At 68.8% G+C, this 13,685-nt stretch overlaps 1 protein-coding gene across 1 annotated transcript; it reads left to right on the forward strand.

Moving 5' to 3' along the window:
- The first annotated feature begins 6,274 nt into the window (after positions 1-6,274).
- On the forward strand, positions 6,275-11,372 carry VWA1 (von Willebrand factor A domain containing 1). Its single transcript, XM_045859039.1, has 4 exons — positions 6,275-6,461; positions 7,570-8,127; positions 9,658-9,936; positions 10,044-11,372. Exons 1-4 carry the CDS (start codon positions 6,395-6,397, stop codon positions 10,382-10,384), a joined length of 1,245 nt encoding a protein of 414 aa, XP_045714995.1. The 5' UTR covers positions 6,275-6,394; the 3' UTR covers positions 10,385-11,372.
- The last annotated feature ends 2,313 nt before the right edge of the window (positions 11,373-13,685 follow it).

Here is a 13,685-nt window from a genome sequence, read left to right on the forward strand (position 1 = left end):
GATTGCCGCTCACAGCTCCGAGTGTGACCAGGGCCAGGGTTCATTCCCTGGCCTTGAGCAGAGCCCACTGTGCGGTTGGCCCGGCCCCAACAGGCGTCCTCTGGGGTTCCCAGCCGTCTGTGCCCGGCTCCAAGGCCGTTCCCAGGCAGACAGGAGCCTGGCTGGCCGCCCAGCCGTCAAGGATGACTTCCTTGCGCCCAAGGCCGTCTTCCTTCCCCCCCGCCCAGGCGTCTTAGGATGCGAGGACTCTCCTGGGGACGCGCCTGGCCCTGGAGTCACCAGACAACAGCTGGGCCTGCTGGGGGCGGGGTGCTCAGCTGCCTGCGCCCACGGGGCTCCTAAGGCGCGTCCCAGGGTCACAGGCCACCTCCGAGGCCCAGCTCAGCCCCACCCACTCACAAAGACATCTATGGGAGCCTGTGGGAAGTTCACAGAGGGGCCTCGGGGTCTGCTTTGAGAGGGCCAGCTGTCGGGCAAGTGGGGACGCTGCGTCTGTGCCGCCAGCCCAGAGCTGACCCAGCAGGGAGAACCGAAACCAGGCCTGGGCCCTGGGGAAGGCTCGGAAGGACCTTCTGTTCTTTCCAGTGTGCCAGGTGGCCGCCCCCCCCCGCCCCGGATCTGACACCCTGTGGACAGGTCCTTGGTGAGGGAGAGGGAGGCCTGGGCTAATGGGGAGGCAGGGCCCAGGCCTTCCAGCCACGAGACCCCCCTCCTCCAGGCCCGTCATTCACATGACCTATCCAGGCCCTTCTACCCTCCCTCACGCCCCCCCCCCTCCCAAATCTCTGCCTCTAACCCTAACCCTAGCCCGGAGGCGTGACAGAAGCCTCCTCCTCTCAGGCCCAGCCCCCTCTGGTGGGAGTCTCTGTTCCCCTCCCCCAAGAGTCCCCTCCATCCCCATCCCAGCCTAAAATGGCCCCCCAAGCCCACCCTGAAGTTTGGGGAGCACTGACCTCAACACCCCTCAACCCATCCAGGGGTCCCAGCTGCTCAGGAGGCAGGCGCTGAGGGGCCGGCAGGCCGGACAGAGGCCTCCCCCGGAGAATGTCCGAGTAAGAAACGTCCACACTGGAAGAGTTTTTGTGAGTTTCTTGGAACCAAACTGAGGACGATCGCGAGGAAGCAAAACCTCAGGGGACGGAGACCACGCCCCAGAAAATGGCCGTTTTGCACCCCACTTTGTACGTTGCAGTCAGAAGAAGAGATGTAAGGGGGTTCGGTGGGGAGACCCACTGGGGAGAGAGAGGTCGGGGAGACGGAGGCAGTGCGGCGGGGTGGGGACGTCGGGGCCGGAGGGAAAGGGAGGTGGTGGACGCTGCCTCGCACAGGCGGGCGCAGGGCGGCTCGCCGTCCACAGGGTGACGGTGACAGCCAGGGGCTCCGTGGCCACCGGGGCGTCAGTGGTGCTGGTGGTGCCCGCGCAATCCCACCGGTGTGTCCTCGTCGTCATAGATGCGAAGAGACAACAGGGGCTTGATTAAGGTCGAGACCCACGTGAGTCAGGGAGGGTCCCAGCCTGGCGGCCCAGGCCCCCCGAGACCCCCGAGCCAGTGAGGGCTAGCACATGGCCCCTTTTGGTCCCCAGGACAACGATCGCCCTTTCCCCAGCCCAGTACCCAGGCCCCTGCTCTGCAGAGCGTGCCCGGCTACAGGGACCCCCACGCCCCTGTGTGCGCATTCTGGCTCCTGCCTGTCCTCCTCCCCTGTGGCCCTGGGTGGGGCGGGGGTTGGCCATCCGACCCCTCAGGTGTGGAGACGGTGCAAGGCCCCCCGGACCTGTCCGAAGCCGTTTATTCCTGCACGAAGCATTTTCCAGGAGCTGAGGCGCCTGCAGGCCCCCCCTCAGACGGGAAGGAGCGGCCGGGAGGGGTCTAGGGCCAGTTCCGTCCCTCCAGCTCGCACCCAGATGCCGTGTGTGGGCCGTGCGAGGGGTGCCGGGGAGGAAGTGAGCTGGGTCGTGGGCGAAAGGACCACGCCAGCGCCATTTGCAGTCGTGGCACCGTTTGCCCAGCAGGCCTGGGACCTTGTTAAACACGACGCCATGTTACTCTTCTGAGCTTGTCGTCCCTGGGACAGGGCATGGCTGGAAGCAGGAACAGAACTGACCACTCCCTACAGCCACAGGCAGCAGGCACCAGGGAGCGAACCGCAGCCTCGCGTTCCAACGTCCCAGCGGCCCGGGGGCTTCACCGCAGCAACCCCCCCCCACCCTTTTTTAATCCAACGCTAGTCCAATAAAAGCCCAAAGCCCCCACCCCTGGGTGCTGGCGTATCCCTCCCCACCACGCCCCTCCCCTTTCCTGGAGAGGGAGCAGAACTTCACTCTCTGCACTTGCTTCTCTCCGTGAACTCCTTCCCAGCCCGCGTCGCCCACCACCCTCGCCGTGTGCAGGAGCACACTCTCCCCTGCCCCCAGGGTTCCTCGGGCCGGTCCAACATCCAATAGACAGGAGACAGAAAAGCGACAGAAACCAGCCAGCTGTGCACGGGAACCCGGCAAACGGGGGAGTCCGAGACCCACAGGCACGAGAGGGCCGGAGCCAGAAAGGGGGCGTGGGCGGCGGGGATCCCGAGCCGGGGAGAGGGCGAGAAGGGCAGGTGCGTGGTGAACAGAAACTCGTTCTGCCCTGTGAACCGGTCACAAGAAGTGAACCTGGCCCACCGCTCACCAGGGACAAGCCCGCTGCTCGAGGCCTCCGGGCAGGTGTGGGAGGGGCACAGGGTTCTTCAGAGCCTGCAGCTGGAGTCGCCTTCAGCTCGAAGCACCCTGCCTACTGCTGAGGCCCGCCTTGGGGGGCCCGGTCTGGACCCCCACTGCAGGACCGGGCGGGGCTGGCTCTGAGGCCTAAGGCCCCTGCTCTGGGGCCCCATCCCACCGCTGGGGAGGCCCCGCCAGGGAGGCGACGCGGGCTTGGCCCGCCCTGCTCTCTCCTTCCCCTGCAGGCCCGTGGGGACCCGACCCAGGGCTGGCACAGGGAGCAGCGGTCACCTCCCTGTCACAGAAAGTCCCCACGGAGGGAACCGAAGCTCCGGGGCCCACCTCTGCAGAGCGCCCCGTCAGTGCGCCGCACAGGCTGGACACCCAGCAGCGGCTCTGCCTTCCTCGGTGCCGCCCGCTCCTGCCCGTCAGGCGCTGCCTCTGGCCTGCCCAGCGAAGGAGGCCTTACAGCCCACGGCCACCCCTGCCCCAGGCCGCCTACTGCTCCGGCACACACCCGCCTGCCCCCACCCAAGGGCCTCAGCGCTTCCTGCAGCCCCTGCCCCGCCCTCGGTGGGGAAAACAAGGACAGCGCTGGTACCCCCTCTGACTCGGCAGCACTGGGGGGACAGGGGCTGTGCCCAGTCCCTGTGTCCTCACTGCAGACCCTGCCTGCGGCCTGGCCCAGCACTGAGGAAGGAGCAACAAAAATGGGGTGCCGCGCTCAGGCAGCCCCCACCCCTGCCGGGGGGCCAGGGCGGGGCCGCCAGCTCTGGGCCACAGAGGGCAGGCCTGGACTCCTGGGGATGAAAGCCGGGACCCACAGACCCCCGGACGGGCCCTCAGGTCCTGGCACGTCCCTGACCGCAAACAGGCAGGTTAAGTCTGGAAGAATGTGTGGGTGGGGGGGCAGGGGGGCAGGGTCTCGGGGCCCTGTGCTCTCGGATGCCCCGCCCTGTCTCACTGACTGCTGTGGGGGCCTTGGCGTGCTCCTACCCCTGCCCCAGGGCCATGGCAGCCACCCCCTTCCTGCTCCCGCCTCTGCGTGGGCAGATCCAACAACCAAAAAACAGCCGAAGGTGGGGGCAGCCCCGGGGGACGGGGCAGGGGCGGGCAACAGGGCCCAGGCCCGTCTGCCCCTCGGGCCCCCGCAGAGAGCCCCGGGCTGGAGTCAGGGGTGAGGTCAGAGGTCCCGGGAGCTGCCCTTTTCCGTGGGGTTAACATGACCACAATGAGCTGGGGACAAAAGGCCCTTCTTCTCGGCGGAGGCCTGGATTGTGCGGAGGAGGGAGTGCTCTCCCCGCGGAGGGGGCGGGGGCGGGGCCTGCAGAGCAGAGTCCCGGTTTCCCGGAACCCTCTCCACCTGCTCCGGACAGCCCGGCGGGTGGCCCGCTCCAGGAAGTGATGCGCGCCGCACCGGACTCCCCGCTGGGCCAAGGCCACGGTCCCAGGGCCAAGCAGCAGGGGGGGAGGCCGGGGGGGGGCCAGGCCTGCTGTGTCCTGGCGCCTCTGTCCTCCTCTGGGCCCCCTTGACCCCCGCCTGCCTTCCCTCAAAGAGGAGCTTTCCGGACCATTATGTTTGTGCTTCCTGTGGCGTCTGCCTCGGGCTCGGCCCTGGCCCTGACCAGGGCACTCCTGGCTGACCCCGGCCTCCCCGGGGACTCTCCGTCTGCCCCCGTCTCCCTGGGGCAGGCCCAGAAGTGGGGCCGGGGAGCAGGGGCGATGACGAGGACAAGGCGGCGGAAAGCGTCTCCTGGGGGCCGGGCGGGGGCTCAGCCCGTGGGAGCGGCTGGAGCGGCTGCCCCAGAGCCGGGCGGGAGTTCCCGGCCAGGGCAGGTGGCCGGGCTCAGGGCGGGCTGGGCAGCAGCGCCGGCCGAGGACTCCCCAGGCCAGGCGTCCCATCCCTTCTCCCTCTGATGCCGAGGCTGGAGGCTGGAGGGCGGCTGCTTCCTCGAGGGCTTGAGTCTCGGCCAAGAAGACCCGCTCAGTTTTTCCAGGAGGGACGGAAACTTCCCCGTCAGCCCTGCAGAGTGGGCCTTGCCTTTCCACCGGGGTCCCACCCGCTGGGGCTGGGCCGGAGGAAGGGGCAAGCAGGGACGCCACTGCCTCGCCACTGGACCACCCCCCCCCCCAGGGCCCAGCTGCTGCCCCAGGCGGGCGAGCGCCCAGGGAGACGAGGGTGAGCCAGGAAGCGATTGCGTGTGTCCACAGGGGTGTGCCCCCCTCCCAGGCCCCAGGCCCCCTCCTCGGCGGGGGCCGCTGCCTGGCTGGCCTCCGACACAGCCCTCGTCCCCACAGCAGCCCCCGGTAGCCTCGCATGCTGGGCAGCAGGGGGCTGAGCGGGGCTCCTCCAGGCAGCGGCCCCTGGGCCTTGGCGGCCCGAGGCCCCCGCTCCCACCACGAGGCCGGGGAGGAAGCACCAGGCAGCTTCTGGTCCCGCCGAGGCCTGAGGTCCGTGGAGCCCAGCCAGCGCGGCCGCTGCCAAGATTCCCGGCGAGGGGCGGGGGCCGCGGGGACACAGCTCTCGCTCTGTTCCTGCCCCAGCTCCTCGGGCTCCGCCGAGCCGCTTCCTTTTTTAGGCAAAGCGGAGCTCAGCCTGCCCGCCTGCCTCTCACCTGCCAGAAGGAGAGGAAGGAAGACCCTCGGACCCCATCCATCTCCTGCTCCTTCGGGGAGCATCCCCTGGGAGGTGGGGGGGGAGGGGCATCCTGGCCGCGGAGTCCCCACCCAGGGGCTCAGCCCCACCCCCCCGCCCCGCAGGGAGGAGCGGCAGGGAGGCGCCGCAGGCCACCGCACAGGAAGGCATCGCAGGAGTGAGGCGTCCGGCTCCCCACCTGGTCTTCCGCCCAGGGGACACTGCCCCACCCTGGGGGGCTCGAGAGCGGGTCCCTCCAGGGGGCGCTCCAGTGGGTTGCTGGGGGTCTGACCTCAGCCCCCGGCCCCTCACGGGGCAGGGTCTGTGGGCGCAGCAACCACCCTCACGCGGCCACGCCGGGCAGGGCCTGCGCTGGCCTCCTCCGGCTCCCGAGGCTCCTCCTCCCAGAAGCCGAGGGGGGGCGGGGGGTTTGTGTTCCCCAAGAAGCCCACCTTCAAGTGTCTCGGGCTTGTGGGCTGTGCCCCATGCCCTGCATCTTTTCTAAGTTTGGCTCCTCGATCCCTGTTGGTCCGTGACACGTGTCCCAGGCCCCAGTCACCTCCCCCTCCCCCAGCCCTGTGACCCAGCGGAGACCAGGGCCTGGGCCTTGTTAGGGGCACGTTGTTCTTCGAGTCACCCCCACCCTCTCACACTCCCTGGGCCCCCTCGGGCATGCTTCAGGGACTTCCAGCTCCGAGAAAGCATGGCCAGTGGGCCTGGGGCCGACTCTGCTTGGTGGCCCCCTGTTTGCTCCTGGTTGAGGGCAGAGGGCAGGGGGCAGGGGGCAGGGCAGACCTCGCAGTCTCGCCGCCAGAAAGAAGGACTGCCTTGTCCGTTTGCGTGTGTGCCCACGAGGGCGCGTCCGAGTCCCTCCTCCGTGCGCGCGCCACCCTAGAGAGTCCGGGAGTCCGGGCGAAGCACGCGGCTGAGCGCGCACACCGAGGCGGGGCCTCTCGGGGGCGGGGCCCGGGTTTAGCTCGTGCGGCAGCGCGCGTCGCCGCCCTAGAGCGAGCCAGCAAGGGGCTAGCGGAGTCGGAGCGCGCCTCGTTCCGTCGCGCGCGATGCAGACCTGGACGGCGCTTGGCCTGGCCCTGAGCCTGGCGCTGGTGCGAAGCAGCGCGGAGCTCGGTGAGTGCGGCGGGCGCTGAGGCCCGGCCCCGGCGCCCCCGCCACCCCCAGCCCGGGGCCAACGCTCTCCTCCCGCGGCTGCCGGGCTGGGGTGGCTGGCGGGCGGGCGGACCCAGATGTCCCAGGAGGCTCGACTGAGCGTGGAGGCTGCGTTCTGCCCTGTCGTTCTGCCCGGATCGTGGGGCCTGGAGGGGAGGGGAGGTGTCTATCCAGGAGGTGGCCCCTGCCTCAGTTTCCTTCTCTTGGAATGACCCTTAGTGGAGGGATGACAAGAAGGTTGGAGCTGGCCCACTGAATTAGGGAAAACTGAGATCCCCAGACCCAGGCCAGAACCAAGACACCCCAGTCCCCATCTGCCAGTGGCCCAGTGGTGGCCGGGCCTATCTGCCCCCAGGGGTGCCAGGAGGAAGGGAGAGGCCCAGGAGGCGCTGGTGCAGCTCTCAGGCTTCTGTGTCAGGTAGCTTGCTTCCTGGGTGCAGACAGAGCCCGAGGACGGGGCCGGGAAGGGGCGGCACCTTGCCCTCCTGGCCGTCTGGGCTGTGGGAGGGGCTGTGACCTGTGCTCTGCCTCCCCCGTTTCTCTTCCTCCGCCCCCAGTCTCACCAGCTGCGTGGTGCCCCTCTCCTCCATGTCCCACCTGTTGCCTCCCCTGGAGGCTGAGCTGCGTGGCTGAAGTCCAGCCTAAGGCTGCTTCTCTGGAAGACAAGCCTGAGCCACCCAGGCTGGTCCACCTGCCACTGCCTCGAGCTCTGGGCCAGGACCCTTGGCTCCAGCCTGCTTGCCGTCTGCTGCAGAAAGGGGGTGGGGTGGGGGCTTGGACGGGTCTGCTTTCCTTTACAAATGGGATGAGCCCAGAGACCACCTCAGGTCCATGGCCAGGGTGCCGAGCTGGGAGCCCCCCGGAGTGCAGACCTCCCGTTAGCTCAGACCCTTCTGCACCCTGGACGCCACCCCCAGGGCCTTCGGGGTGGGGCTGAGCAGGCCCTCAGGGCTGACCTGGGTGAAGGCCAGCACTCACTCAGGAAAAGCCCAGGCCCTGGGGGCCCCGCCATGGGTGTGGAGCTGTCTGGCAGCCACTGCGTGGGGCTGAGCCCTCCCCTCTCTCCTAGGGCCCCCGGCCTCCGCCCCCCAGGGGGACCTGCTCTTTCTGTTGGACAGCTCAGCCAGCGTGTCTCATTATGAGTTTTCCCGAGTCCGGGAGTTCTTGGGGCAGCTGGCAGCCCCGCTGCCCCTGGGCCCGGGGGCCCTGCGTGCCAGCCTGGTGCACGTCAGCAGCCAGCCCCACACCGAGTTCCCCTTCGGCCAGCACGGCTCCGGCGCGGCCGTGCAGGACGCCATACGTGCGGCAACCCAGCTCATGGGCGACACCAACACCGGCTTGGCGCTGGCGTACGCCAAGGAGCAGCTGTTCGCCGAGGCGGCCGGGGCCCGGCCAGGGGTGCCCAAGGTGCTGGTGTGGGTGACCGACGGCGGCTCCAGCGACCCGGTCGGGCCCCCGATGCAGGAGCTGAAGGACCTGGGCGTCACCGTCTTCATCGTCAGCACCGGCCGCGGCAACCTCCTGGAGCTGTCGGCCGCCGCCTCGGCCCCCGCGGAGAAGCACCTGCACTTCGTGGACGTGGACGACCTGGGCATCATCGCCCCGGAGCTGCGGAGCTCCATCCTCGGTGCGTGGGAGTGGGCGGGGCTGGGGGCGGGGCCCGGGCGGAACCCAGAAAGAGCGCCAGGTGAGCCTCCAGGAGGAACGGCTCTTGGCGGGCACTCTCTGACAGGCCCAGCCCACTGCTGGGGGCCCCACGGAGTGGGGGGCCATGGTGCGGGCCTGGGGCAAGGGCTGCAGTGGGGGGACGTGGCCGAGTGGAGGGGAGCCGAGAGGAAGGGGGTCCCAAGCCCGAGGACTCTGCAGGTGGGCAGCAGGTGCTCCAGCGCCGGCGCCAGGGCCCACTGCGCCTGGGGCTGGGAGCCAGGCGGGGGGCGGGACTGCTTCCTTGGGGCCCCACTTTCCCCGACTGCCCCCCGGGGTGAGGACAGCTAGAAGGCGTTAAGCAGGTTTGCCCGCAGCTCCCCACAGACTTTCTTCTGGACTGATCCAGCCAAACCCAGCTGGGGCGGGGCTGGCAATGAAGGGCCTGGGCACTGGCTCGGCCTGCTGTAGCCACTGAAAAATGCCACTAACCCCAGGGTTCCTCCCAAGCGTCCGCCTGTGGGTTAATCATCCACCCAAACCCGGAAGAGGCTGGGCTGTGGCTTGTGGAGAGGGATCCAGGGTGCTTCTGCAGATTCTCTCCGGGGACACCTGGCCCCTTGTCGTCCCAGGGGAACTGCTGTGGCTGAGCCTGGGGTGGGTGAGGAGCCAGAAGGAGAAAAAGCAGGCACCTGCACAGGAAAAACGGGGGCTGCAGGGCAGTGTGGGGCTCCAGAGTTGGGGGGGATGGGGAACGGGCAGGAGAGTGAGGGCCAGGCTGGCAGCCGGGACACCCAGCCTCAGAGGAGGCGGCAACAGGATGGCGACAGGCTTAACCCTGCCCAGACACGCATCCGCCATGCCCGCCAGCACGGTCACGGCTGGCTCAGGAGTAATGCACGCTTGGGGGAATCCCGCTTTGGGGGTCACCTTCTTCTCCTGTGGACCTGGGGTGAACAGCATGTCCAACCCCAGGCCCAGCTGCTCCTGTTGCATCTCCAACACCCTCAGGGCGTCCCCTGGGGGCCTCCCCTCGCCAACTTCACCATCGGCCTCTGTCTTGACTCTCCAGATCCACGCTGTCCCCTGACCCTGTGCCACTCTGGCTGTGGCGGGGGCTGGTGCTCTGCTGTTAGACACCACCTGGGACCCTGCCACCTTGCAGGGAGCCTTGTCCAGGTCCCTGGACCGGGCAGGAGGTGGCTGAGACTGCTTCCTGGAGGGCTGGGGCTGAGGCAGGCAGGGAAGCCCCTGATGGGGCCAGAAGTGAAGGGGGGGCTGCAGTCCTGCCCGACCCCCGCCCTGTCACCAGTTCGTGCTATTAGCATCTGCTGGGCGTGGCCAGGCTGGCCTGGCTCCCCAGCACTCCTGTTCCCTGCGTCTTCCTGGTGGGTGCCCCCCACCCTTGCCTCGGATATCTGGATCTCCAATATCTCCTGAGCCAGCAGTTAGGGTCCCAGGCCTGGGCGGGAGGACTTGACCTTGGTTCTCCATCCCCCTGCATCACCCGCAGACGCTTTGCAGCCGCAGCAGCTCCGTGTTTCTGAAGTCACGTCCAACGGCTTCCGCCTGGCCTGGCCGCCGCTGCTGAGCGCGGACTCAGGCTATTACCTGTTGGAACTGGTGCCCCGCGCGGAGTCGGGAACCGCGCGCCGACAGCAGCTGCCCGGGAACGCCACCGGCTGGGCTTGGGCCGACCTGGACCCCGACACGGACTACGACGTGGCGCTAGTGCCCGAGTCCAACGTGCACCCTGTGAGGCCGCAGCACCTGCGGGTGCGCACGCTACCGGGTGAGCCGGCGGGACCCGGGGCGTCTGCTCCCGCGGACGGGAGCGGGGCGCGGAGGTGGGGAGGTTAGGGTTAGGACCCCACCCACTCACCGGCGCTTCCTCCGCAGAAGAGGCCGGGCCGGAGCGCATCGTCATCTCACACGTCAGGCCGCGCAGCCTGCGCGTGAGCTGGGCCCCGGCGCTGGGCCCGGCCGCGGCGCTCGGCTACCACGTGCAGTTTGGCCCGCTGCGCGGCGGCGCGGCGCAGCGGGTGGACGTGCCCGCGGGCAGCAACAGCACCGCTCTGGAAGGCCTGGCGCCTGGCACCGCCTACCTGGTGACCGTGACGGCGGCCTTCCGCTCCGGCCGCGAGAGGGCGATGTCGGCCAAGGCCTGCACGCCGGACAGCGAGCGCAGCCGCGCCCCGCGCCCCCCGCCGCCGCCAGGGCCCGCGGGCCGGGGGCGGTGAGCTGGCCGCCACGCGTGGTCCAGGGCCCCTTCTCCCGGTGCCGGCGGGGGAGGCGCCCGCCGCCGAAACCTGGGTCTGGGCCTGGGGGCTAGGGGTGCTGACCGGGTCTTGGCTGCGTGGCGGCTCCGCGTGACCCCCAAGCCCTCTCTCCACGGCTGGACCCTCCGTTGCGCTTCTGGCCACAGCGCTGGCCCTCGCGACCCCGCCCCTGCCTGGCCGGAGCTGGGCACTCGGTGGTGTCCTCTGAGCGGGATTTAGCAGGGAGATGGAGAGGGAGTCTGGGCGCGGGTTGAGAACATCGGACCGGGGACAGGCCCTGGACCGGGACTGGAGGGCGGACCTCCCCCTGGTGTGAAGGACCAGGCACTCTTTGGGCGACAGCTAGCTTCTGGAGCTCGGCCCTGCTGGCAGCTCAGGTCCGGGGCCTTAACAGAAAGCGGGGGAAGAGCGGGAGCTGGCTCCGGCCAGGCCCCACAGGCTCCATGGACGGGACGGGTCAGCACAAGGGTGGGGAGGGGAGTGTGGGGAGGTGGACTCAGCGGTCAGCAGCTGCTGGGTGGCAAGGTGGTCTTCAGCTGGACGCTGAGCTGGTGGCGCAGGGCCAGCACCTGCCAGGGAGGGCGGCCCTGCCTTCCTGTTCCAGACTTTGCTGGGCCCAGGTGCAAGCACCTTGTGGGAGGACCGGAGCCTGGCGTCAGGTTCTGGGGACGGCACCGGCAGGGAGCCGCCTCTCGCTTCCGGGCCGGCGGGGGGCTCCCTCGCTGGGGTGGGTTCACTCCAGCGATTCTCTGCATCTTCCGACACCCCCTTCTGCCACCACTTCCTCTCTGGGGCCACCGGACCGCCTGAGCACAGGCGGCACGGCCCCCCCCACCCCGGCGGGCATGTCCTGGGCCCCTCCCCCACTAACGCCCCACACTCGGAAACACCGTGAGCCAGTGCTCACTCGGGCGGCACGCAGACTAAAATACAGTGGATCAGACGTGAACCGAGTCCTGTGGTCTCCTTGGAGCACTTCGCTCCTCGTCCGACGTCCAGCCTGTGAAAGGTCCCACGGTGGGGGGGGGCGCAGGGTGTGCTGGCTGGTGCTGGGGAAGGGGGGCCCTCTGTGGCCCCTCCGTGCGCCTGCTGTTCAGACAGCCCTGCCTGTTCCGCGGGCCGGGTCTGCCGTGGGGATGGGGCGAGGGCAGTGGGGATGGGCAGTGCCCGGCCCTCTGCCGGCGGCGACACCCTCAACCACAGTGTGACTCTCAGACTTCCCGCTGCCCCAACCAGCAACTGCCGGGTTGAGGGGTGGTCTCCGGCCCCGACAGGGCTCTCAGGCTGGCGGTGTGTGTGCGTGTGCGTGCGTGTGCGTGTGTGTGTGTGCGTGTGCGTGCATGTGTGGGCATGCGAGTGTGTGAACCTTCACTCTCCGAGCAACACACAATCACGTGGCCCCTGCTCAGGCCCCGAGACCTGCCCCATCCACCGTCCACTAGCCCCATGTGCTAGGTGTCGGGGGGGCCCACCGGGTGGCAGCCCAGGGCTTGCCACGTGACGATGGGAAGAGAGACAAAGCCCCCCGCACCGCCCAGGCCCTGGCCCCAGCCCTGACTGTGGGAGCTGAGGGAGCAGGTTCAGAAGTGGGGCTCAGGCGGGTGTTGGTTTCCTCCTCCGTGTCCCCCGACCCCACTGAGTCAGGCTCAGGGGACCCTGAGTGGGACGGTGGCCTGTGCGTGCACTGTGGGTTTCTGCTTACGCCCTGACTGGGGGTCGGCAGGCAGCTGAGGGTCAGGACTTCCCCCACGCAAGCTCATGGCTCCCACACCGATTCTCCTGCGTGTGCACAGATCCAAGACCATTGGCCGCTCAGAGAGGTCCCCCTTCCCCACCGAGCCCCTGCCCACGGGCCGGTCCTTTCCCAATGGCTCCATCGTCCACTTGAGACAACCTGAGTGATGAGCTTCTCCCCCCCAAACACGCCTGCAAGCCCAAGAGAAGGCAGAGCGGCGGCAGACAGGCCCACGCCCGGGGAGGGGGTGCGGTTCCCCTCATCGCTGCTGTCCGCTGAGGCCCGGGGAGAGGGGCCCCACTCCCATCTCCCTGCCAAAGAATGTGGCGGCTGGCGTCCCTTATCTCGGAAGCGCCGCCCTTCCCGTGGTCCCAGGCAGCGCTTTAGGGGCTTTGAGCCTGAGCCACAGCTGGGGACAGGCTGGAGGAAGCGGCTCTGTCCCAGTCTCCTCCCCTCCGTGATGCGCAGGCCCTGGCCCCTCAATCCCCTCTGGGTACAGGGCCCCGCCCGACACCTGTCAGGACTGACACCCTGCACTCCACACCTCGGGCACCCGCGGGCTTCCCCCTGCGCCCCTGAAAGCCAGAAGGGGCTGTGCTGGGGCTGCCTCTGGTTGGGGTTCCAACCCGCACACTGGGCAGGCGCCCTGAGGCTGGCGTGGGTGGGGCAGGGCCTGGCCCTTGGCAGGGGACCCCAAGGGGAGGCCTCTCTAGTGCAGGGGGGCACCCCTGTGAGTGCTGTTTTCACAGCTGTGCTGGTTCTGCTGACGCCCTAATGTGGTGAGAGATCGGGCGTTCACCGAGGCTGGGAGTGCGCTCCCCCTCCTGGGGCCCCTGGGCTCTCCAGCGTCGTGAGCCCTTGGACAAAGGTCGTCTGTGCGGAAGCCGTGGCGGCTGGGGTCTGGAGCCTGGAGCCCTGGGTCTGTGAGGCGTCCACCCGGGGACGGGGCAGCCAGCTCAGGACCCCCTGACAGAAGCTGTTGACATGGCAACAGCCCCTCACAGGGACACGCCAGTGGCCAGTCCCCAGCCTCCTGCCGGGGAGAGAGAGGACAGTTTAGGAAAATAAAAACTGAAGTGCACAGCTGTGTGCCTGCTGCTTTTTTTCTGGGTTGAAAAATTTTCTTCCGACATCTATTAGAACACACAAAACACGGGTGGAAGTCACATCTGCCCCCAGAAGTGAGGACGCTGAGGTGGGCGCACAGGGAGGCCTTGCCCCTTAGGGCCCAGCCCGGGGCTAGGGTCCCGACCCCGCTGCTGTCCCCCGGAAGGGCTCAGTCTCTGGGGCAGGGGCAGGTGGCAGCAGCCGGCAGCGGCGGTGGGCTGCGACCCCTCTGCACTGTGCTCTCACTAAAACACCTGCCACTACCTGCCCGTGTTTCAGAAATGCAGGTGAAGGCCCCCGTGACAAATGGCAGTGTCTTAGCCACCAGTGTGCGACCTGCGCTGGGAGAAAAGGCCCTGTCCCCACCAGGTGTGGGCGGAGAGCGCCCCTGACCGCAGCGTCCGGGGGAGCGGGGGCCAC

The sequence above is a fragment of the Phyllostomus hastatus genome, unplaced genomic scaffold, assembly GCF_019186645.2.
Source record: "Phyllostomus hastatus isolate PE091 unplaced genomic scaffold, TTU_PhHast_1.1 phas_scaffold_182, whole genome shotgun sequence".
NCBI lineage: Eukaryota > Metazoa > Chordata > Mammalia > Chiroptera > Phyllostomidae > Phyllostomus > Phyllostomus hastatus.